General features: G+C 42.4%; 1 protein-coding gene across 1 annotated transcript in view; it reads right to left on the reverse strand.

Moving 5' to 3' along the window:
- itga9 (integrin, alpha 9) overlaps nt 1-24804 on the reverse strand; it is a 146931-nt gene that overhangs the window by 94840 nt on the left and 27287 nt on the right. The window contains 7 exon segments of the mRNA XM_023993588.2: nt 1542-1632; nt 4160-4254; nt 16004-16109; nt 17090-17227; nt 19637-19699; nt 19842-19927; nt 22378-22507. Coding sequence (XP_023849356.1) covers nt 1542-1632; nt 4160-4254; nt 16004-16109; nt 17090-17227; nt 19637-19699; nt 19842-19927; nt 22378-22507 — 709 coding nt within the window.

The following is a 24804-nucleotide window of genomic DNA, read 5'->3' on the forward strand; positions in this document are numbered from 1 at the left end:
TGTCTCAGCATCACGAGTCTAACCAACTGACCAGGGACCACTCAGAGTCAGACAGACAGGAGTCTAACTGACTGACCAGGGACCACTCAGAGTCAGACAGACAGGAGTCTAACCGACTGACCAGGGACCACTCAGAGTCAGACAGACAGGAGTCTAACCGACTGACCAGGGACCACTCAGAGTCAGACAGACAGGAGTCTGCCCAGGGACCACTCAGAGTCAGACAGACGGTAGTCTAACTGACTGACCAGGGACCACTCAGAGTCAGACAGACAGGAGTCTGACCAGGGACCACTCAGAGTCAGACAGACGGTAGTCTAACCGACTGACCAGGGACCACTCAGAGTCAGACAGACGGTAGTCTAACCGACTGACCAGGGACCACTCAGAGTCAGACAGACGGTAGTCTAACTGACATACCAGGGACCACTCAGAGTCAGACAGACAGGTGAACAAGTGGGAGAAGGCGTGAATAACACCACATTCGAATCAGCAGACATTCTTTACTTTGTCTGCTGATTCGATCCGAGCTCATTTGATTTATTTGTTTAACCTAAATCTCACCAGGTAGGATATTGAGAACACATTCTCTTTTACAATAACGACATGAAGTTGAGCTGTAGGCCCTACGTACATCATTAACCCTGAACCTAGTGGAGCTGTAGGCCCTACGTACATAATTAACCCTGAACCTAGTGGAGCTGTAGCCCCTACGTACATCATTAACCCTGAACCTAGTGGAGCTGTAGGCCCTACGTACATCATTAACCCTGAACCTAGTGGAGCTGTAGGCCCTACGTACATCATTAACCCTGAACCTAGTGGAGCTGTAGCCCTACGTACATCATTAACCCTGAACCTAGTGGAGCTGTAGGCCCTACGTACATCATTAACCCTGAACCTAGTGAGCTGTAGCCCCTACGTACATCATTAACCCTGAACCTAGTGGAGCTGTAGGCCCTACGTACATCATTAACCCTGAACCTAGTGGAGCTGTAGGCCCTACGTACATCATTAACCCTGAACCTAGTGGAGCTGTAGCCCCTACGTACATCATTAACCCTGAACCTAGTGGAGCTGTAGGCCCTACGTACATCATTAACCCTGAACCTAGTGGAGCTGTAGCCCCTACGTACATCATTAACCCTGAACCTAGTGGAGCTGTAGCCCTACGTACATCATTAACCCTGAACCTAGTGGAGCTGTAGGCCCTACGTACATCATTAACCCTGAACCTAGTGGAGCTGTAGGCCCTATGCACATCATTAACCTGAACCTAGTGAGCTGTAGGCCCTACATACATCATTAACCCTGAACCTAGTGTTGGCTACGTTGTATCATCTGTTTTTACTGTACAAAGGAAAAACCTGCACTCACTGAAATATTATTTAAGTTAATCTTTAAGAATGTTTATTTTTTATTTTTTTTAACAGTGTATCCCTTTTGAATCCGGCACCCAAAGAGTTTTTGTTACTACAAACTTTTCAGTTGAGCACGCCAATTCTTCATTCTATGTATTGTACTGTATATTGTGACAGTACCTAGATATCCATTGCCGTCCATGTCCACATTGCCAGATATTGATTGGCCGAACATCTGGAAGGCGGGGTTTACACTCCGTCCAGACAGCCTCTGCAATGAATTATATAAAACGTGAGATAGAATACACACACACACAAACATGCACGCAAGTACACACACACAGACTGACCTGTCAGACCAACACTAGCGAACACATTACTGTAGCAGGAGGGATCAGCATCACACTGTCTCACAACAGTCAAGCATGTTTTTGCTTCCGCTACTAAAACAGACCACTGTGTCTGTTAATGCTACCACTGAGACCACTGTGTCTTTAATGCTACCACTGAGACCACTGTGTCTGTTAATGCTACCACTGAGACCACTGTGTCTGATAATGCTACCACTGAGACCACTGTGTCTGATAATGCTACCACTGAGACCACTGTGTCTGTTAATGCTACCACTGAGACCACTGTGTCTGTAATGCTACACTGAGACCACTGTGTCTGTTAATGCTACCACTGAGACCACTGTGTCTGTTAATGCTACCACTGAGACCACTGTGTCTGATAATGCTACCACTGAGACCACTGTGTCTGATAATGCTACCACTGAGACCACTGTGTCTGATAATGCTACCACTGAGACCACTGTGTCTGATAATGCTACCACTGAGACCACTGTGTCTGATAATGCTACACTGAGACCACTGTGTCTGTTAATGCTACCACTGAGACCACTGTGTCTGATAATGCTACCACTGAGACCACTGTGTCTGATAATGCTTACCACTGAGACCACTGTGTCCCATTTGAAACACAGTCACAGTAGTCCTTCATTTCTATTTACTTAGAGATACCATAACAGACCACTGTGGCTGTGCCTGCTACCGAAACAGACCACTGTGTCTGTTACTGCTACCATAACAGACAACTGTGTCTGTTACTGCTACCATAACACACCACTGTCTGAGCTTTAATCTAACAACAACACTGAGTAAGGCTACGGTTTGAGAGGGAGTGGACTTTTACATTTCACCTCATCCTGTATCTCTCAGTAAATAGAAATGAATAACTACTGTGACTGTTTCAAATGGGACCCTATGCAGTGCACTAGTTTTGACCTGGGACCTATTGGCTCTGGTGAAAAGTAGTGCACTATATATGGGTGCCATTGGGACTCACACTCTATAATATTGTTTCATGGGGCTATATCCATTGTGGGGATTCTTTGTTCTGGCTTCCAAGCTATTGAAAACACACTCCTGTGTGTGTGTATTCGTATTAGATGAGTGGAAAATCTCTTCCCAGGATAACATTACCACCTGGGTCTTTATGACACGTTAGTCAGAGGATGCTTCCCAAATGGAACCCTATTCCCTATTTAGTGCACATAGGGATTTGAAACACAGTCACAGTAGTCCTTCATTTCTATTTACTTAGAGATACCATAACAGACCACTGTGGCTGTGCCTGCTACCGAAACAGACCACTGTGTCTGTTACTGCTACCATAACAGACAACTGTGTCTGTTACTGCTACCATAACACACCACTGTCTGAGCTTTAATCTAACAACAACACTGAGTAAGGCTACGGTTTGAGAGGGAAGTGGACTTTTACATTTCACCTCATCCTGTATCTCTCAGTAAATAGAAATGAATAACTACTGTGACTGTTTCAAATGGGACCCTATGCAGTGCACTAGTTTTGACCTGGGACCTATTGGCTCTGGTGAAAAGTAGTGCACTATATATGGGTGCCATTTGGGACTCACACTCTATAATATTGTTTCATGGGGCTAATATCCATTGTGGGGATCTTTTGTTCTGGCTTCCAAGCTATTGAAAACACACTCCTGTGTGTGTGTATTCGTATTAGATGAGTGGAAAATCTCTTCCCAGGATAACATTACCACCTGGGTCTTTATGACACGTTAGTCAGAGGATGCTTCCCAAATGGAACCCTATTCCCTATTTAGTGCACATAGGGCTCTAGTCAAAAACATTGTACTAGAGGGAATAGGTAGTCATTTGAGATGCACCCAGAGAGTAATAGTGCTGCTGTGTCAACACAGATGGAGCTGTGATGTTATCCTTGTTGCTAACACAATGCAGTGTGTGTGTGTTTGGTTTCACTATCCTTGTGGGGACCAGAAGTCCTCACAAGGATAGTAAAACAAGGAATATTAAGAACATTTTGCCGGTCCCCACAAGAGAAAATACTATTTTAGGTTTAAGAGTTAGGGTTAGGATTAAGGTTAGTGGTTTAGGGTTAGGATTAGGGTTAGGTTAAGGAAAATAGGATTGCAAATGGGAATCAATTGTTTGTAAAACAAACATGTGTGTGTGTGTGTGTGTGTGTGTGTGTGTGTGTGTGTGTGTGTGTGTGTGTGTGTGTGTGTGTGTGTGTGTGTGTGTGGACTAAACTAGAAATTAAAAACAGATGAAGATGTTGATGATATTTTATGTTGTTGGTCTCAAACACAGGGGACATAATGTCTCAATTGGCTTAAGATGAATTGTCTCTTGACTTTCTAGTATCTCTTCCTCCAAAAGAGCCTATGATGGTGGCATATTATCTACCCAAGACTTGTGTTGATTACTTGTTGTGTCTAAACATTGAAAGTGTCTTTACCATAGAATATTTGGTGACGATTCCTGTGGCATCACCATGGTAAATGTAAACCGCTCCACCGTAGTCATCTTCTTTGGGTGCTCCTATGGCCACATCTAGAGAGAGATGGGGAGAGAGAGAGAATAGGACAGAGGCAGAGAGACAAAGACATACACACAGAGAGAAAGAGTTCAGTATTACTCGTCTACAGAAAATTAACAAGAAAGTTAAGAACCAACAAGACTGGATTCCAACTGCTGTTCAAGAAGTTGCTTTGTGTGTGTCAGGACCATAGAAATAGAATGAATAGAAACAGCGTCGTCATGCACCCTAAAAATCTGAGGGGGCACAAAGTATGTGAGGATCGCTGGGGGGTGACCTGAATGGGTTAGGCACCCCATCCGTAAGTTGGAGAATTTCGCATTTTTAAAACACCTGAAACAGCTTTTTCCTGCAATCTATAGCCATAATCATTACACGTAATTCATATCTGAGCATACCTCGAGCGGTCAACCTTTCACCATATGATTTTCACTGTACCCTGCAATCACACCTGCAACCCTGTACATGTGACTATTAAACACTGTGCGGTTCTTTTTTAAAGAAACGAAATATGCTTCTCTGCTAAAAGATTGAAAGGAATGTGAGTCTTATTCAGTACATTTAGCTTTTCTAGTCTACCAACCCAGCAGGCATGCCAGCTGCAATAGTTAGACAAGCTAGCAACTCTAACTTGATTGATAGCCTGAAATAGCTTCTTACTAACTGCACAGAACAACAACAACAAAACGCAACATGCAACAATTTTAAAGATTTTACTGAGTTACAGTTCATTTATGGAAATCAGTCAATTGAAATAAAGGCCCTAATCTATGGATTTCACATGACTGGGAATACAGATATGCATCTGTTGGTCACAGATACACTATATATACAAAAGTATGTGGACACCCCTTCAAATTAGTGGATTCTGCTATTTCAGCCACACCCGCTGCTGACAGATGAATAAAATCTTGCACACAGCCATGCAATCTCCATAGACAAACATTGGCAGCAGAATGGTCTTGCTGAAGAGCTCAGTGACTTTCAACGTGGCACCGTCATAGGATGCCGCCTTTCCAACAAGTCAGTTAGTCAGCTAGCCCTYTTAGAGCTTCCCCGGTCAACTGTATGTGCTGTTATTGTGAAGTGGAAACGTCTAGGAGCAACAACGGCTCAGCCGCGAAGTGGTAGGCCACACAAACTCACAGAATGGGACCACCAAGTGCTGATTTGCGTAGCACGTAAAATCAACTGTCCTTGGTTGCAACACTCACTCCTGAGTTCCAAACTGCCTCTGGAAGGAACGTCAGTACAAAAACTGTTCGTCGGGAGCTTTATGAAATGTGTTTCCATGGCCAAGCCACCGCACACAAGCCTAAGATCACCATGCGCAATGCCAAGCATCGGATGGAGTGGTGTAAAGCCCGCCACCATTGGACTCTAGAGCAGTGGAAACGCGTTTTCTGGAGTGATGAATCACGCTTCACAATCTGGCAGTCCGACGGATGAATCTGGGTTTGCCCCACTGCATAGTACCAACTGTAAAGTTTGGTGGAGGAGGAATAATGGTCTGGGGCTGTTTTTCATGGTCCGGGCTAGGCCCCTTAGTTCCAGTGTTGGGAAATCTTAAAGCTACAGCATACAATGACATTCTAGACAATTCTGTGCTTCCAACTTTGTGGAAACAGTTTGGGGAAGGACCAAAGGGAGGTTCATACAGAAATGGTTTGTCGAGATCGGTGTGGAAGAACTTGACTGGCCTGCACAGTGCCCTGACCTCAACCCCATCGAACACCTATGGGATGAATTGGAACACCGACTACGAGCCAGACCTAATCACCCAACATCAGTGCCCGACCTCACTAATGCTCGTGGCTGAATGGAACCAAGTCTCCAAAGCAATGTTCCAACATCTAGTAGAAAGCCTTCACAGAAGAGTGGAGGCTGTTATAGCAGCAAAGAGGGGACCAACTCCATATTAATGCCCATGATTTTGGAATGAGATGTTCGACAAGTAGGTGTCCACATACTTTTGGTCATGTCGTGTACCTTAAAAAAATATTTGGGGTGTGGATCAGAAAACCAGTCAGTATCTGGTATGACCTCCATTTGCCTCATGCAGCACGACATCTCCTTGGCATAAAGTTGATCAGGCTGTTTATTCTGGCCTGTGGAATGTTGTCCCACTCCTCAGCAAGAATGGTAGAGATACTCTGAATGATTGGCTATGAAAAGCCAACTGACATTTGCTCCTGGAGTCCTGACCTGTTGCACCCTCGACAAACACTGTGATTATTATTATTTGACCCTGCTGGTCATCTATGAACATTTGAACATCTTGACCATGTTCTGTTATAATCTCCACCCGGCACAGCCAGAAGAGGCCACCCCTCATAGTCTGGTTCCTCTCTAGCCTTCTTCCTAGGTTCCGGCCTTTCTAGGGAGTTTTTCCTAGCCACCATGCTTCTACACCTGCATTGCTTGCTGTTTCGGGTTTTAGGCTGGGTTTCTGTACAGCACTTTGTAACATCAGCTGATGTAAGAAGGGCTTTAGTAATACATTTGATTGATTGATTGATTTATGTCTGTTGCTGGATATTGGCGGGAACTGGAACACGCTGTCGTACACATCAATCCAGAGCATCGCAAACATGCTAGATGTATCCAGGTCTGGTGAGAACTGGGACATTTTCAGCTTCCAGGAATTGTGTACAGATCCTTGCGACATGGGGCTGTGCATTATCATGTTGAAACATGAGATGACGGCGGCAGAGGAATGGCATGACAATGGGCCTCAGGATCTCGTCTTGGTATCTCTGTGCATTCAAATTGCCATCGATAAAATGCAATTGTTCTTTGTCCATAATTTATAACCCCACTGCCACACACATAGCCATACACGCTGTCTGCCATCTGCCCGATACAGTTGAAACCGGGATTAATCTGTGAAAAGCACACTTCTCCAGCATGCCAGTGGCCATCGAAGGTGAGCATTTGCCCACTGAAGTCGGTTACGATGCCAAACTGCAGTCAGGTCAAAACCCTGGTGAGGACAACGAGCACGCAGATCAGCTTCCCTGAGATGGTTTCTGACAGTTTGTGCAGAAAGTCTTTGGTTGTGCAAACCCACAGTTTCATCAGCTGTATGGGTGGCTGGTCTCAGACAATCCCTCAGGTGAAGAAACCAGATGTGGAGGTCCTGGGCTGGTGTGGTTACACGTGGTCTGCAGATGTGAAGCAGGTTGGATGTACTGCCAAATTCTCTAAAACGATGTTGGAGGTGGCTTATGGTAGAGAAATGAAATTCTCTGGCAACAGCTCTGAAGGACATTCCTGCAGTCAGCATGCCAATTACACGCTCCCTAAATCTTGAGAAATCTGTAGCATTGTGTTGTGTGACAAAACTGCACATTTTAGAGTATTACGATGGAGCCCGGAGGGGAGGTCTGCCGTCTTTCCGGCTCTTAACCAACCATGCTATATTGTTTGTTTTTTCGCGTTGTTCGTAACTTGATTTGTACATAATGTTGCTGCTACCATCTCTTATGACTGAAAAGAGCTTCTGGACATCAGAACTGCGATTGCTCACCTCAAACTCGACAAAGAGTTCTTCTTCAATGAGTTGGACGGGAGGGATATACTACTACAGACACCCGACCATGCCCCGATCCCCGTGATTCGCTGGAGAAGGAAACTGAGATTTCGTGTAAAAAGATCAGGGTGCCTTGTGAGGATCAGGTGACGAGTGGCTAATCTGCCTTTGCCTCCAGCTAGCTAATCACTGGAAAATAAATGGGACGAGCTGAAAGCACATATATCTTACCAACGGTACATTAAAAACTGTAATATCTTATGTTTCACCAAGTCATGGCTGAACGACGACATTAAGAACATACAGCTCGCGGGTTATACACTCCATCGGCAGGACAGAACAGCAGCCTCTGGTAAGACACGGGGTGGGGGCCTATGCATATACAGTTGAAGTCGGAAGTTTACATACACTTATGTTGGAGTCATTAAAACTCGTTTTTCAACCACTCCACAAATTTCTTGTTAACAAACTATAGTTTGGCAAGTCGGTTAGGACATCTACTTTGTGCATGACACAAGTAATTTTTCCAACAATTGTTTACAGACAGATTATTTCACTATAATTCACTGTATCACAATTCCAGTGGGTCAGAAGTTAACATACACTAAGTTGACTGTGCCTTTATACAGCTTGGAAAATTCCAGAAAAGAATGTCATGGCTTTAGAAGCTTCTGATAGGCTAATTGACATCATTTGAGTCAATTGGAGGTGTACCTGTGGATGTATTTCAAGGCCTACCTTCAAACTCAGTGCCTCTTTGCTTGACATCATGGGAAAATCAAAATAAATCAGCCAAGACCTCAGGAAACAATTGTAGACTCCACAAGTCTGGTTCATCCTTGATACAACCCAAACGCCTGAAGGTACCACATTCATCTGTACAAACAATCGTGCGCAAGTATAAACACCATGGGACCACGCAGCCGTCATACGCTCAGGAAGGAGACGCGTTCTGTCTCCTAGAGATGAACGTACTTTGGTGCGAAAAGTGCAAATCAATCCCAGAACAGCAGCAAAGGACCTTGCTGGAGGAAACAGGTACAAAAGTATCTATATCCACAGTAAAACAAGTCCTATATCGACATAACCTGAAAGGCCGCTCAGCAAGGAAGAAGCCACTGCTCCAAAACCGCCATAAAAAAGCCAGACTACGGTTTGCAACTGCACATGGTGACAAAGATCGTACTTTTTGGATAAATGTCCTCTAGTCTGATGAAACAAAAATATAACTGTTTGGCCATAATGACCATCGTTACGTTTGGAGGAAAAAGGGGGAGGCTTGCAAGCCAAATAACACCATCCCAACCGTGAAGCAGCATCATGTTGTGGGGGTGCTTTGCTGCTGGAGGGACTGGTGCACTTCACAAAATAGATGGCATCATGAGGGAGGGAAATTATGTGGATATATTGAATCTCAAGACATCCGTCAGGAAGTTAAAGCTTGGTCTCTAATGGGTCTTCCAAATSGACAATGACCCCAAGCATACTCCCAAAGTTGTGGCAAAATGGCTTAAGGACAACAAAGTCAAGTTATTGGAGTGGCCATCACAAACACCTGACCTCAATCCCACYGAAAATTGGTGGGCAGAACTGAAAAAGCGTGTGCGAGCAAGGAGGCCTTCAAACCTGACTCAGTTACACCAGCTCTGTCAGGAGGAATGGGCCAAAATTCACCTAACTTATTGTGGGACGCTTGTGGAAGGCTACCCGAAACGTTTGACCCAAGTTAAACAATTTAAAGGCAATGCTACCAAATACTAATTTAGTGCATGTAAACTTCTGACCCACTGGGAATGTGATCAAATAAATAAAAAGTGAAATAAATCATTCTCTCTACTATTATTCTGACAATTCACATTCTTAAAATAAAGTGGTGATCCTAACTGACCTAAGAAAGGGCATTTTTACTAGGATTAAATGTCAGGAATTGTCAGTTTAAACTGAGTTTAAATGTATTTGGCTAAGGTGTATGTAAACTTCCGACTTCAACTGTATGTGAAGAACAGCTGGTCCACGATATCTAAGGAAATCTCAAGGTTTTGCTCACCTGAGGTAGAGTATGTCATGATAAGCTGTAGACCACACTATCTACCTAGAGAGTTTTCATCTGTATTTTTCGAAGCTGTCTACATACCACCACAGACCGATGCTGGCACTAAGACTGCACTCAATGAGCTGTATACCGCCATAAGCAAACAGGAAGACGCTCATCCAGAGCCGGCACTCCTAGTGGCAGGGGACTTTAATGCAGGGAAACTTAAATCAGTTTTACCTCATTTCTATCAGCATGTTAAATGTGCAACCAGAGGGGGAAAAAATCTAGACCACCTTTACTCCACACACAGAGACCCATACAAAGCTCTCCCTCGCCCTCCATTTGGCAAATCTGGCCATAAATCTATCCGCCTGATTCCTGCTTACAAGCCAAAATTAAAGCAGGAAGCACCAGTGACTCGGTCTATAAAAAAGTGGTCAGATGAAGCAGATGCTAAACTACAGGACTGCTTTGCTAGCACAGACTGGAATATGTTCCAGGATTCTTCCGATGGCATTGAGGAGTACACCACATCAGTCACTGGCTTTATCAATAAGTGCATCGAGGACGTCGTCCCCACAGTGACTACGTATATACCCCAACCAGAAGCCATGGATTACAGGCAACATTCGCACTGAGCTAAAGGGTAGAGCTGCCGCTTTCAAGGAGTGGGACTAACCCGGAAGCTTAGAAGAAATCCCGCTATGCCCTACGACGAACCATCAAACAGGCAAAGCGCCAATACAGGACTAAGATCGAATCGTACTTCACCTTCTCCGACGCTCATCGGATGTGGCAGGGCTTGCAAGCTATTACAGACTACAAAGGGAAGCACAGCCGAGAGCTGCCCAGTGACACGAGCATACCAGACGAGCTAAATAACTTCTATGCTCGCTTCAAGGCAAGTACCCCTTCAACATGCATGAGAGCGTTAGCTGTTCCGGGCGACTGAGTGATCACGCTCTCCGCAGCCAATGTGAGTAAGACCTTCAAACAGGTCAACATTCACAAGGCCGCAGGGCCAGATGGATTACCAGGACGTGTACTCCGAGCATGCGCTGACCAACTGGCAAGTGTCTTCACTGACATTTTCAACCTCTCCCTGTCTGAGTCTGTAATACCAACATGTTTCAAGCAGACCACCATAGTCCCTGTGGCCAAAAACACTAAGGTAACCTGCCTAAATGATTACCGACACGTAGCACTCACGTCTGTAGCCATGAAATGCTTTGACAGGCTGGTCATGGCTCACATCAACACCATTATCCCAGAAACCCTAGACCAGTAGTTCCCAAATTTTTTGTAGTCCCATACCCCTTCAAACATTCAAGCTCCAGCTGCGTACCCCCTCTAGCACCAGGGTCAGCACACTCTCAGATTTAGTTTTTTTGCCATCATTGTAAGCCTGCCACACATATACAATATACAATACATTTATTAAACATAAGAATGAGTGTGAGTTTTTGTCACAACCCGGCTCATGGGAAATGACAAAGAGCTCTTAAATTACCAGGGCACAAATATTAATATAATAATAATCAATCATTTTGCTCTTTATTTAGTCATCTTACATTAAAAAAAATATTTGTTCATCGAAAACTGTGAATATCTCACCACAGGTTAATGAGAAGGGTGTCCTTGAAAGGATGCAAATAACTTTGCAATGTTGGGTGGTGTTGGAGAGAGTCTCAGACTTAAATACTTTTCCACACAGTCTGTGCCTGTATTAGTTTTCATGCTAGTGAGGGCTGAGAATCCACTATCACATAGGTACGTGGTTGCAAAGGGAATCAGTGTCTTAACAGCGCGATTTGCCAAGGCAGGATACTCTGAGCGCAGCACTATCCAGAAATCTGGAAGTGGCTTTTGATTAAATAAAATTTTCACAGAACCGCTTGTTGCAATTTCGATGAGGGTCTCTTGTTCAGATATCGGTAAGTAGACTGGAGGCAGGGCACAAAAGGGATAACAAATCCAGTTGTTTGTGTCATCCGTTTCGGGAAAGTATCTGCATAATTGAATAGCCAACTCACTAAGGTGCTTCGCTATATCACATTTGAAATTGTCCGTAAGCTTGAGTTTATTTGCACACAACAAACCATACAATGATGGAAAGACCTGTGTGTTGTCCTTGTTAATCGAGACAGAGAAGAGCTCCAACTTCTTAATCATATCCTCAATTTTGTCKCACACATTGAATATAGTTGTGGAGAGTCCCTGTAATCCTAGATTCAGATCATTCCGGCGAGAAAAAACATCACCCAGATAGGCCAGTCGTGTGAGAAACTTGTCATCATGCAAGCGGTCAGACAAGTGAAAATTATGGTCAGTAAAGAAAACTTTAAGCTCGTCTCTCAATTTWAAAAAACGTGTCAATACTTTCCCCCTTGATAACCAGCGCATTTCTGTATGTTGTAAAAGCGTTACATGGTCGCTGCCCATATCATTGCATAGTGCAGAAAATACACAAGAGTTCAGGGGCCTTGCTTTAACAAAGTTAACAATTTTCACTGTAGTGTCCAAAACGTCTTTCAAGCTGTCATGCATTCCTTTGGCAGCAAGAGCCTCTCGGAAGATGCTGCAGTGTACCCAAGTGGCATCGGGAACAACTGCTTGCACGCGTGTGACCACTACACTATGTCTCCCTGTCATGGCTTTTGCGCCATCAGTACGAATACCAACATGAGCAGCAGCTACATTTGGCTACATTTGTGGAATTACCGKGAAAGAGTAACGGTTAATGTGATTGGATGTTAATTACCTGTATTTGACATTGTGTTGTTATTTTGCTGAACACTAACTAGATGGCTTAATTTTATTTTTGGCAGTGAAACGAGGCTACTCAGGCGAGAGAAAAAACTCACCCAAATGTATAGCCCTGTTGGAAAATATAAATAAACTCCTTGGAAATGTGAAGAAAAAAAAGTTTAAAAAAAAACGTGTTAGTTTTATTTAAAAATGTAAAATGTAAATCACATTTTTATTTGGCCTACCCCCAACGGCATTGGCGTACCCCGGGGGTATTCAGTTTGGGAATACCTGCCCTAGACCCACTCCAATTTGCATACTGCACCAACAGATCCACAGATGATGCAATCTCTATGCACTCCACAATTCCCTTTCACACCTGGACAAAAGGAACACCTATGTGAGAATGCTATTCATTGACTACAGCTCAGCGTTCAACACCATAGTGCCCTCAAAGTTCATCACTAAGCTAAGGACCCTGGGACTAAACACCTCKCTCTGCAACTCGATCCTGGACTTCCTGATGGGCCGCCCCCAGGTGGTAAGTGTAGGTAACAACACATCCGCCACGCTGATCCTCAACACGGGCGCCCCTCAGGGGTGCGTGCTCAGCCCCCTCCTGTACTCCCTGTTCACTCATGACTGCACGGCCAGGCACGACTCCAACACCATCATTAAGTTTGCTGATGACACAACAGCGGAAGGCCTGATCACCGACAACGATGAGACAGCCTATAGGGAGGAGATCAGACCTGGAGACTGAAAAAAGTTGGCATGAGTCCTCAGATCCTCAAAAGGTTTTACAGCTACACCACCGAGAGCATCCTGACCGCAAGGCACTACAGAGGGTAGTGCTTACGGCCCAGTACATCACTGGGGCCAAGCTTCCTGCCATGCAAGACCTCTATACCAGGTGGTGTCAGAAGAAGGCCCTAAAAATTGTCAAGACTCCAGCCACCCTAGTCATAGCCCACCCCCCTCCACCACCCCGCACATTGACTCTGTACCGGTACCCCCTGTATATAGCCCCGCTATTGATATTTACTGCTGCTCTTTAATTATTTGTTATTCTTATCTCTTACTTTTTTTGTTGGTATTTTATTAAAACTGCATTGTTGGTTAAGAGCTTGTAAGTAAGCATTTCACTGTAAGGTCTACATCTGTTGCAATCGGCACATGTGAGAAATACAATTTGATGTATTTAGCCTTTTATTGTCCCCAACACCTGTGTAATGATCATGCTGTTTAATCAGCTTCTTGATATACCAGGGATGCTTACGGACAGGGATGTAAACAAATTTGTGGAAAAAAATCAAGAGAAATAAGCTTTATGTGTGTATTGAACATTTCTGAGATATTTTATTTCAACTCATGAAACCAACACTACATGTTGCGTTCATATTTTTTGGTTAAGTGTAGTTATGAGGTTGGGAGAACCTATCTGGGCTAGCTAAAGCCAACTTCATGAAATTCTTAAGTGGCTAGTAGTACAAAAAAAATATATATAAAAAATTATATATATATTTTTAAACAGGACAAATCTGAAGGGGCACGTGCCCCTGTGCCGCCTATGGGCATGACGCCTCTGAATAGAACAGGCTTGGAAGCTCTAACTATGGCAATTTGACTGGTAAACTCATGGGTCCACTTGCATTGGCTGCTTGGTATTGTAATGCAATAATTTCCATGGTTATTTGGAGTGTTCTATCAACATTCTACATGGTAATATAGAATGGTAATTCAAATGATTCTATCTGATGTGGCTCATGCAATGACATGTATTTTTTGTAATGTCAGTTGAGTTGACTCAACAAATCACAGCACAGATTGAAGGGTACACTTCCTGCTTTTAATTCCTAGCATGGGTATACTCAAAATGGCTGCCAGTCCACCCATTATGCCATCATTGACATGAATGGAGATGTCCAATCTATTCATTCTATTTCTATGGTCAGGACCCCTGGGTCTTTTTTTGCAGGGCTGTGCTTCGGAAACATGTTGTTACAGTCTCTTAATAGACATTTAAGTGTTGTCAGTCCCCATAAACCCCAGTGTGAAACCTCTGTAAGAGTGGAAACAGAACCATAAAACTGAAGGCAAAAGGATGAACATAAAGTCTGCATCCCAAATGGGCCCTGGTCAAAAGTTGTATACTATGCAGGGAAGAGGGTGGCATTTGATGCGCAGACAACGTCCCTTAATCCCACCTCGCAACCAAAGCTGGAAAATGCCCTTTCCCCTTTTAAAACAAAAATAGTTCTTCAGTGAGGATGCTATAGCATGCCTAAGAAAAAAGTGAACGTTTTAAAACAATTATAACATGGATAAGGAAATCTTCAAGGTTTATAATGTGGTTTAACAACATGGGCTACTAAGTACCTCATCCTGTTTCTCTTACATTGTCAAATGTGGGGAATTGAAAGCAGAAACCTACAGAATGTTATTCCAATGTTCTGAACATTGAATGTAAATGCTGGGTGTAAAACATGTTATTTATCACTCATTTCCTCTCTAAGCGTCATCTCAACAGTTGGAATCATATTGAACAATTAGTTATTTGTTTTTCCAGTCCCGCCCTCAAATGTCACACAATACTGCTAATGGGTACAATACCAGTGTTCTAACAGTAGATTCCTCATCAGATAATGAGAGAGAGTGGTACTGCTCTTCAGTCTACACACACCAAGAAAATCCTTCTTTAGACTATGTCAGTGTGCCAGGACAAATAGACTGTCTGTGTGTGTGTGTCCCAGTGTGCAGCTTGTGTGTACGCTATTTCGGGTGTGTGTTTGCGTCTCTGTGTGTGTGTGTGTGTGTGTGTGTGTGTGTGTTGTGTGTGTGTTGGTGTGGTGTGTGTGTGTGGTTGTGTGTGTGTGTGTGCATACACATGAGTGAAAGAGGTTATGCTTACTGAATATTTTTTTTATACCTTTATTAACTAGGCAAGTCAGTTAAGAACAAATACTTATTTACAATGACGGCCTACACCGGCCAAACCCGGCCGAGCTGCAATTGTGCACCGCCCTATGGGACTCCCAATCACGGCCGGTTGTGATACAGCCTGGATTCGAACCAGGGTGTCTGTAGTGACGACTCAAGTACTGAGATGCAGTGCCTAAAACCGCTGTGCCACTTGGGAGCCCCAGAGGGCGGCGCACAAGATCCCCTCTCCACAAAATAATCAAAACAGAATGTCCCTGAGAGAAAAGCTTTTTGGGTTTTATAGCATACGTATTACAACCATCCAACGTTTGCTTATGTCACAATGTTTAACATTGTGGAAGAAAAACTAGACTAGACCAATTCTCATAAATCTAATATGTGTCATCCAGAAGTTTTGTATGTATACAACAATAGTGCTAAATAGTGGTTTGAGGAGGGTTAACATTTTCATATAAGCATACATTATATACTTGAAAACACAGTGACTTAGTTGAGAGACACTTACCTTGGTACCCATCATCATCGATGTCTCCGATTGCAGTGATGCACTCTCCGAAGTGTGCATTGTAGGCATCATCTCCATTTAAGAGTTCAGCCTGCTCCATCACCCCCTGCAAGTAGAGTCAAACGGGAATGGTTATGACGTGACACAACCCATTACTTTAAAGTGGAATGGTTATGACGTGACACAACCCATTACTTTAAAGTGGAATGGTTATGACGTGNCAACCCATTACTTTAAAGTGGAATGGTTATGACGTGACACAACCCATTACTTTAAAGTGGAATGGTTATGACGTGACACAACCCATTACTTTAAAAGGGGAGCAGTTACGGCATGACACAACCATTTACTTTAAAGTAAAATGGTTATAACTTACTACTAACTCAAATACATCCTGCTTTCTACTATAACAGTTGAGGAACTTTCTCTATCGGTTATAGATGGCTGCTTTCCCCTTTCTTTAGTTACTTGACTTTCATTAACAACTCAAACAACCAAACACACAGTAACAACCTCGAAGACGAGCTAGTTATAAGATCCTAATGATAACTCATAAATAGAACAGGATCAACAACAGACACCAATCTATACAAAGCTAAATAATCCCCACTGTTAAATCAAACATTCTTCGAGGTAATAACATTTTGTTAACCAAAAAGCTGGTCTGACATGGACAGATAAAACACTCTGTATGGAGGTCATAATATACACTCAACTCATCCACCCCGACCAACCACCCTACTTTCATTTTTGCCTTAAGTACCCATCTGTATTATGTAACCATACCAAACGTGACATATCATACTAATTTGAGTGGATTTACGTTTACATCTAGTCTATGAGACCAAGCTGTATAGGCAGCCATGTTTCTATATGGTGGGTTATATACAGGCTGACTGGAGGGCTAGAATATACTGTACATCTCCAATGTTTTTCACAAATCTCATTTAGAGAATTCCTAGTTGGAGGATTCTCTACCTGGTCACTCCCTTCCGAATATCCTACAACTTCTGGAAGATCTGGGACATTTCAGAAAGTTCACAGAATTTTCCAACTCTATTCCCATCCAACCCAGATCCCACTTACATTGCCCTTGCTGAGGTAGACAGAGACCTGTCCCTCGTCCCGTAGCGTGCTGTGCATGGGCGCTCCAACCAGCAGGTCCGACAGGCCGTCCCGGTTCAGGTCAACTGCACACAATGAGGAGCCAAAGTAAGAGCCCATCTGGAAAATAACCAAGCACAGCCACAGAGCCACACAGACAGGTAGCATTGGGTCAGTGAAAATACATAACGCTGTGTTCATCTTGTGTATAATGTAGAAAGATATACATGTATTCTATTCTATTCACACAATTTGGAGCAAAAGTAAGAGCCCATCTGGAAAATAACCAAGCACAGCCAGAGGCACAGAGACAGACACACCACTACAGCCACAGAGCCACACAGACAGACACACCACAGAGCCACACAGACAGACACACCACTACAGCCACAGAGCCACACACACCACTAGTCAGATCAGTCTTTTCATCGAAACATGATTATTGATGTTGAACTAGTATAATGTATTTGTCATGTGAATTGCCCTCCCTAGCTGTCTGGTTCGTGGCCAGACTAGGGATGTGTCCCAAATGGCACCCCTTTCTCTATATAGTGTACTATTTTTGACCAGAGCCCAATGGGTGCAATTTGGGATGCAAGCCTAGAGCGCTCTAAACACTTTACATAAACCACATAAACAGTGTGGTGCTTCTGAGAAAACCATTAACTAACAGTCTGCCATGCTTCACCTGCACCAGCTACAGTATGTGTACTCTACAACACATGGGGCATGGTTTCCCAGACCCTGATTAAGTCTAGAGACTCTCCATTGAGCATGATCACTCAAGTGTAGGCCTATGTCATTTCTGATAACAAAGAATACTAACAGATGGTAGAAGTGAACAGTGATCACCACTGACACACTAAAGAAACAACATGTCACTGTCATGTAGTAATGGTTAAACAGCCTAGTAGATACAGTGAGGGAAAAAAGTATTTGATCCCCTGCTGATTTTGTTCGTTTGCCCACTGACAATGAAATGATCAGTCTGTAATTTTAATGGTAGGTTTATTTGAACAGTGAGAGACAGAATAACAACAAAAATATCCAGAAAAACGCATGTCAAAAATGTTATAAATTGATTTGCATTTTAATGAGGGAAATAAGTATTTGACCCCTCTGCAAAAACATGGACTTAGTACTTTGTGGCAAAACCTTGTTGGCAATCACAGAGGTCAGATTTTCTTGTAGTTGGCCACCAGGTTTGCACACATCTCAGGAGGGATTTGTCCCACTCCTCTTTGCAGATCTTCTTCAAGTCATAAAGATTTCGAGGCTGACGTTTGGCAACTCGAACCTTCAGCTCCTCCACAGATTTCTATGGGATTAAGTCTGGAGACTGGCTAGGCACTCCAGGACCTTAATGTGCTTTTTCTTGAGCCACTCCTTTGTTGCCTTGCCGTGTGTTTTGGGTCATTATCATGCTGGAATACCCATCCACGACCCATTTTCAATGCCCTGGCTGAGGAAGGAGGTTTTCACCCAAGATTTTGACGGACATGGCCCCGTCCATCGTCCTTTGATGCGGTGAAGTTGTCCTGCTCCCTTAGCAGAAAAAACCCCCTAAGCATAATGTTTCCACCTCCATGTTTGACGGTGGGATGGTTTCTTGGGGTCATAGGCAGCATTCCTCCTCCTCCAAACACGGCAAGGAGTTGATGCAAAGAACTCCACTTTGTCTCCTGACCACAACACGTCACCCAGTTGTCCTCTGAATCATTCAGATGTTCATTGGCAAACTTCAGACGGGTATGTATATGAGCTTTCTTGAGCAGGGACCTTGCGGGCGCTGCAGGATTTCAGTCCTTCACGGCGTAGTGTTACCAATTGTTTTCTTGGTGGACTATGGTCCCAGCTCCTTGAGATCATTGACAAGATCCTCCTGTTTAGTTCTGGGCAGATTCCTCACCATTCTCATGATCATTGCAACTCCACGAGGTGAGATCTTGCATGGAGCCCTAGGCCAAGGGAGTTTGACAGTTGTTTTGTGTTTCTTCCATTTGCGAATAATCGCACCAACTGTTGTCACCTTCTCACCAAGCTGCTTGGCAATGGTCTTGTAGCCCATTCCAGCCTTGTGTAGATCTACAATCTTGTCCCTGACATCCTTGGAGAGCTCTTTGGTCTTGGCCATGGTGGAGAGTTTGGAATCTGATTGATTGATTGCTTCTGTGGAAGGTGTCTTTTATACAGGTAAGAAACTGAGATTAGGAGCACTCCCTTTAAGAGTGTGCTCCTAATCTCAGCTCGTTACCTGTATGAAAGACACCTGGGAGCCAGAAATCTTTCTGATTGAGAGGGGGTCAAATACTTATTTCCCTCATTAAAATGCAAATCAATTTATAACATTTTTGACATGCGTTTTTCTGGATATTTTTGTTGTTATTCTGTCTCTCACTGTTCAAATAAACCTACCATTAAAATTATAGACTGATCATTTCTTTGTCAGTGGGCAAACGTACAAAATCAGCAGGGGATCAAATACTTTTTTCCCTCACTGTAGCTGTGGTCCATATTTCAGACACATACCATTTTCCCTGAGGCTTGAAAGATCTTCACCAAAGACCCACCATCTATTCTGAAAATGTAAACCTGGAGGGAAAGGAGGATACAGTGTTAAAATACAGTGTTAACAAATCAGTGTTAAAATAAAGTGTTAACAAATCAGTGTTAAAATATTCAATACTAAGATATGATACTCCTCCTAAAACAATCAATCAAATCCTGTACATACTTTTCCTCCTCCACTGTGTTGTGGAGCTCCTGCAGCCACATCTATGAAGTTAGGAGAGGAGAAGTGTCCAGCAGTCACAGCATAGCCTAGAGAGAAAGAGAGACAGAAACAGTCAGACTTTACATGAAATAGTGGTTAGTCACAGCATAGCCAGAGAGAAAAGAAACAGTAGATTTTACATGAAATAGTGGTTAGTCACAGCATAGCCCAGAGAGAAGAGAACATGTCGACTTTACATAGATATGTGGTTAGTCACAGCATAGCCCGAGGAGGAGAAAGAAACAGTCAGACTTTACATGAAAATAGTGGTGTAGTCACAGCAGTACGCCAAGAGAAAGAAACAGTCAGACTTTTACTGAAATAGTGGTTAGTACCAGCATAGCCAGAGAGAAAGAAACAGTCAGACTTTACATGAAATAGTGGTTAGTCACAGCATAGCCAGAGAGAAAGAACGTCAGACTTTTACATGAAATAGTGGTTAGTGCATAGCCCAAGAGAGAAAGAAACAGTCAGACTTTACATGAATATGTGGTTAGTCACAGCATAGCCCAAAGAGAAAGAAAGTCAGACTTTACATGAAAGTAGTGGTTAGTCACAGCATAGCCCAGAGAGAAAGAACAGTCAGACTTTACATGAATAGTGGTTAGTCACAGCATATGCCCAGAGAGAAAAGAAACAGTCAGACTTTACATGAAATAGTGGTTAGTCCAGCATAGCAAGGAGAAAAGAAACAGTCAGAGTACTTTTACATGAATAGTGGTTAGTTCACAGCATAGCCCAGAGAGAAAGAACAGTCAGGACTTTACATGAAATAGTGGTTAGTCACAGCATAGCCCAGAGAGAAAGAAACAGTCAGACTTTACATGAAATAGTGGTTAGTCCAGCATAGCCCAGAGAGAAGAAACAGTCAGACTTTACATGAAATAGTGGTTAGTTCCAAGCTAGCCCAAAGAGAAAGAAACAGTCACGACTTTACATTCAATAGTGGTTAGTCACAGCAGTGCCCAGAGAGAAAGAAACAGTCAGACTTTACATGAAATAGTGGTTAGTCACAGCATAGCCAGAGAGAAAGAAAAGTCAGATTTTACATGAATAGTGGTTAGTCACAGCTATAGCCCAGAGAGAAAGAAACAGTCAGACTTTACATGAAATATGTGTTAGTCAGGCATAGCCCAGAGAGAAAGAAACAGTCAGACTTTTACATGAAATAGTGGTTAGTCACAGCATAGCCCAGAGAGAAAGAAACAGTCAGACTTTACATGAATAGTGGTTAGTCACAGCATAGCCCAGAGAGAAAGAAACAGTCAGACTTTACATGAAATAGTGGTTAGTCACAGGCATAGCCCAGAGAGAAAGAAACAGTCAGACTTTACATGAAATAGTGGTTAGTCACAGCAATAGCCAGAGAAAGAAACAAGTTCAGACTTTACATGAAATAGTGGTTAGTCACAGCATAGCCCAAAGATGAACAGAAAAGTCAGACTTTTACATGAAATAGTGGTTAGTCCAGCATAGGCCAGAGAGAAAGAAACAGTCAGACTTTACATGAAATAGTGGTTAGTCACAGCATAGCCCAGAGAGAAGAACAGTCAGATTTTTTACATGAAATAGTGGTTAGTCACAGCATAGCCCAGAGAGAAAGAACAGTCAGACTTACATATAGTGGTTAGTCACAGCATAGCCCAGAGAGAAAGAAACAGTCAGCTTTTACATGAAATAGTGGTTAGTCACAGCATAGCCCAGAGAGAAAGAAACAGTCAGACTTTACATGAAATAGTGGTTAGTCACAGCATAGCCCAGAGAGAAAGAAAAGTCAGACTTTTACATGAAATAGTGGTTAGTCACAGCATAGCCCAGAGAGAAGAAACAGTCAGACTTTACATGAAATAGTGGTTAGTCACAGCATAGCCCGAGAGAAAGAACAAGTCAGATTTACATGAAATAGTGGTTAGTCACAGCATAGCCCAGAGAGAAAGAAACAGTCAGACTTTACATGAAATAGTGGGTTAGTCACAGCATAGCCCAGAGAGAAAGAAATAGTCAGACTTTACATGAATATAGTGGTTAGTCACAGCATAGCCCAGAGAGAAAGAACTAGTCAGATTTACATGAAATAGTGGTTGTCACAGCATAGCCCAGAGAGAAAGAAACAGTCAGACTTTACATAAATAGTGGTTAGTCCAGCATAGCCCAGAGAGAAAGAATAGTCAGACTTTACATGAAATGTGGTTTAAGGTGCACAGCATAGCCTAGAGAGAAAGACAGAATCAGTCAGAGTTGCCAATACAATCAAATAAATGAGTTAGTCAGGTAGTCAACTATTTTACTCGTGCTCTTTGAGGGTCTACACCAAGTTAGTGTAGTGTAAAGTGTACTATCATTTAAAAAGGGCTTTGTAAATACATTTGATTGATGATTTATAAATTGATTGGGCTATTTATTAATTAATTAATCAACTGACTGAAAGACCGACTGACCGACAGATTGAGCGATTGCATTAGTGATTAGTCGATTAAATCAATCAAAGGAAACATACCTAGATAGCTGTATCTGTGTGAGTCGACTTCTTCTTTGTTGGGGTTGTAGAAGGTGTTGGAGGTCAGGTTGTAGACCTTYACTGTTCCTGTCCAGTAGTATGATCCTGGAGCTCCCATCACCACCAGCTCCTGAAATTGACCACACACCATACATCTTGCAACATTAGGCTGTGTTTACACAGCCACCCTAAAAACCCAAATCGGAATTTCTTTCTATATCGCCAATCTTTTTTTCCTGACTGTCCACACATAGTTTTACATGTGACCCATATCAGATTTGCGCATTCACACTGARGTAGCCTCTGAAGTAGCACACAGATGCAATGTTCATTTCCTGTCACTGTTCCTTTCAATTTTGGAGTGGTTGTAATGGTAACGGTCATGTGCAATAAAACCACTTCAGAGCTAAAAAATCTGATCTGAGCATCCAGACAGAAGTTGCATATGGAGYATCGGGTTTGGARAAGGATTTAGATCCACATTGGAGATGGTATTCATCGAAAGTCCAAAAATCTGATTCCATGTGTTTTCTTTTTTTTGCTGTTTACACATTAGGGAAAATATCCGATAGACAGTGGTGCAAAGTAATTAAGTAAAAATACTTTAAAGTACTACTTAAGTCATCACTTTACTATTTATATTTTTCACAACTTTTACTTAATAACATTCCTAAAGAAAATTATGTAGTTTTTATCCATACATTTTCCATGACATACKAAAATCCCTGGTCTTTCCTACTGCCTCTGATCTGGCGGACTCACAAAACACAAATGCTTCATTTGTAAATGATATCTGAATTTTGGTGTTCCCCTAAATATAGGTACATTTAAAAAAAAAAAAATAAATTGTGTCACCTGGTTTGCTTAATAGAAGGAATTTGAAATTATTGATACCTTTACCTTTTTGTAATTGCTCAAATAAGTATATTTGAGCAATTACATTTACTTTTGATACTTAAGTATATTTAAAACCAAATACTTTTAGACTTTTACTCAAATAGTATTGTACTGTGTGACTTTCACTTTTACTTCATCCATTTTCTATTAAGGTATCTTAACTTTTACTCAAGTATGACAATTGGGTACTTTTTCCACCATTGCCGATAGGTATCAGATATGCAAATAATTGACAAAAGATTTGAATTGGACTGACTGTGTAAACACAGCCTTAGAGATTTATTAGCCTTCTGACTCAGCAAAATAATACATTTACCCAGGGGTGAAAGTAGATAAAATGTATTCCCAGTATGCATAACTGCAGGAAGTATGGGTCCTGAGGACGGTGCAGCACCCGACTGAAAAATCATAATTAAAAAATATATTAATACAACATATATATWTWTTTTTTCTCACAAAACTAGTGCACTGGGGCTTTACTAATATTAACAGACCAATATACTGTAGACATCTGTAGTGCAGGAAGATTACATTTTTTTCAGCTTCGGCAAAAAAAGTTAGTTGTATAATTAAGAACAGTATCTTGTAAGATTCAATAGTTGGAATTGTAAGAGTTGTTGCCCTGTCCCTTTCTCTGCGATTGTGCAAAGATGGCATGTCATCAAGGCAAAGGGTGGCTACTTTGAAGAGTCTCAAATATAAAATATATTTTGATTTGTTTAACACTTTTTTTGGTTACTACATGATTCCATATGTGTTATTTCATAGTTTTAATGGCTTCACTATTATTCTACAATGTAGAAAATAGTAAAAATAAAGAAAAACCCTAGAATGAGTAGGTGTGTCCAAACTTTTGACTGGTACTGTATATCAAGCAAGTATTTTTATATTCCACAAGTATTATCAGATTAACTGTTTTGTAGAGATAATTATCAGACTCCAGTTACAAATGCTGATAAACACTCCAATACATTTAGTTGATTTCCCCCCCCCACAAAAATAGTGCACTGTGCCTTTACCAATTCCGTATTAGCTGACCAATATAGATGTCTTCAGCGGCAGCAAGATTTTTTTTTTTTGCACCCCCACCCCCAAACTACTTCCCGTGGCTATGCCAGTACGGGACCGTCTATGTGTGCACACACCTTTAAAATGTATTGCCTTTTAATGTGGCATAAACACAACCAGTCCTGATATTTTCATCTGATTGTCAAACAATCACTTGAAAAGGCTCCTTTAAGCCTGGCTGCCTGTGCATGTTTGTCCACTCTAAAATCATTCCCGCATCCATACAGTGCACTGTGCACCAGCCATTTGATGAATGGAAAGAGACAACTGTTAGAAAACACCAAAAAGTGTAATGAATGACATTCTGCGATTTTCAAATAGGACTTTTGACCTGTATTGATCCGTCTACTGCTGTCTGTGCGCGTTTTGGCCACTTATCTCTGCCTTGGCAAAATGTCACTGTTATTTTGGAACCACACCGCATTTTGGAGCGTACTTCCTCAGGTTTCAAGTCCATTTGCT

The sequence above is a fragment of the Salvelinus sp. IW2-2015 genome, linkage group LG8 (assembly GCF_002910315.2).
Source record: "Salvelinus sp. IW2-2015 linkage group LG8, ASM291031v2, whole genome shotgun sequence".
Lineage (NCBI taxonomy): Eukaryota > Metazoa > Chordata > Actinopteri > Salmoniformes > Salmonidae > Salvelinus > Salvelinus sp. IW2-2015.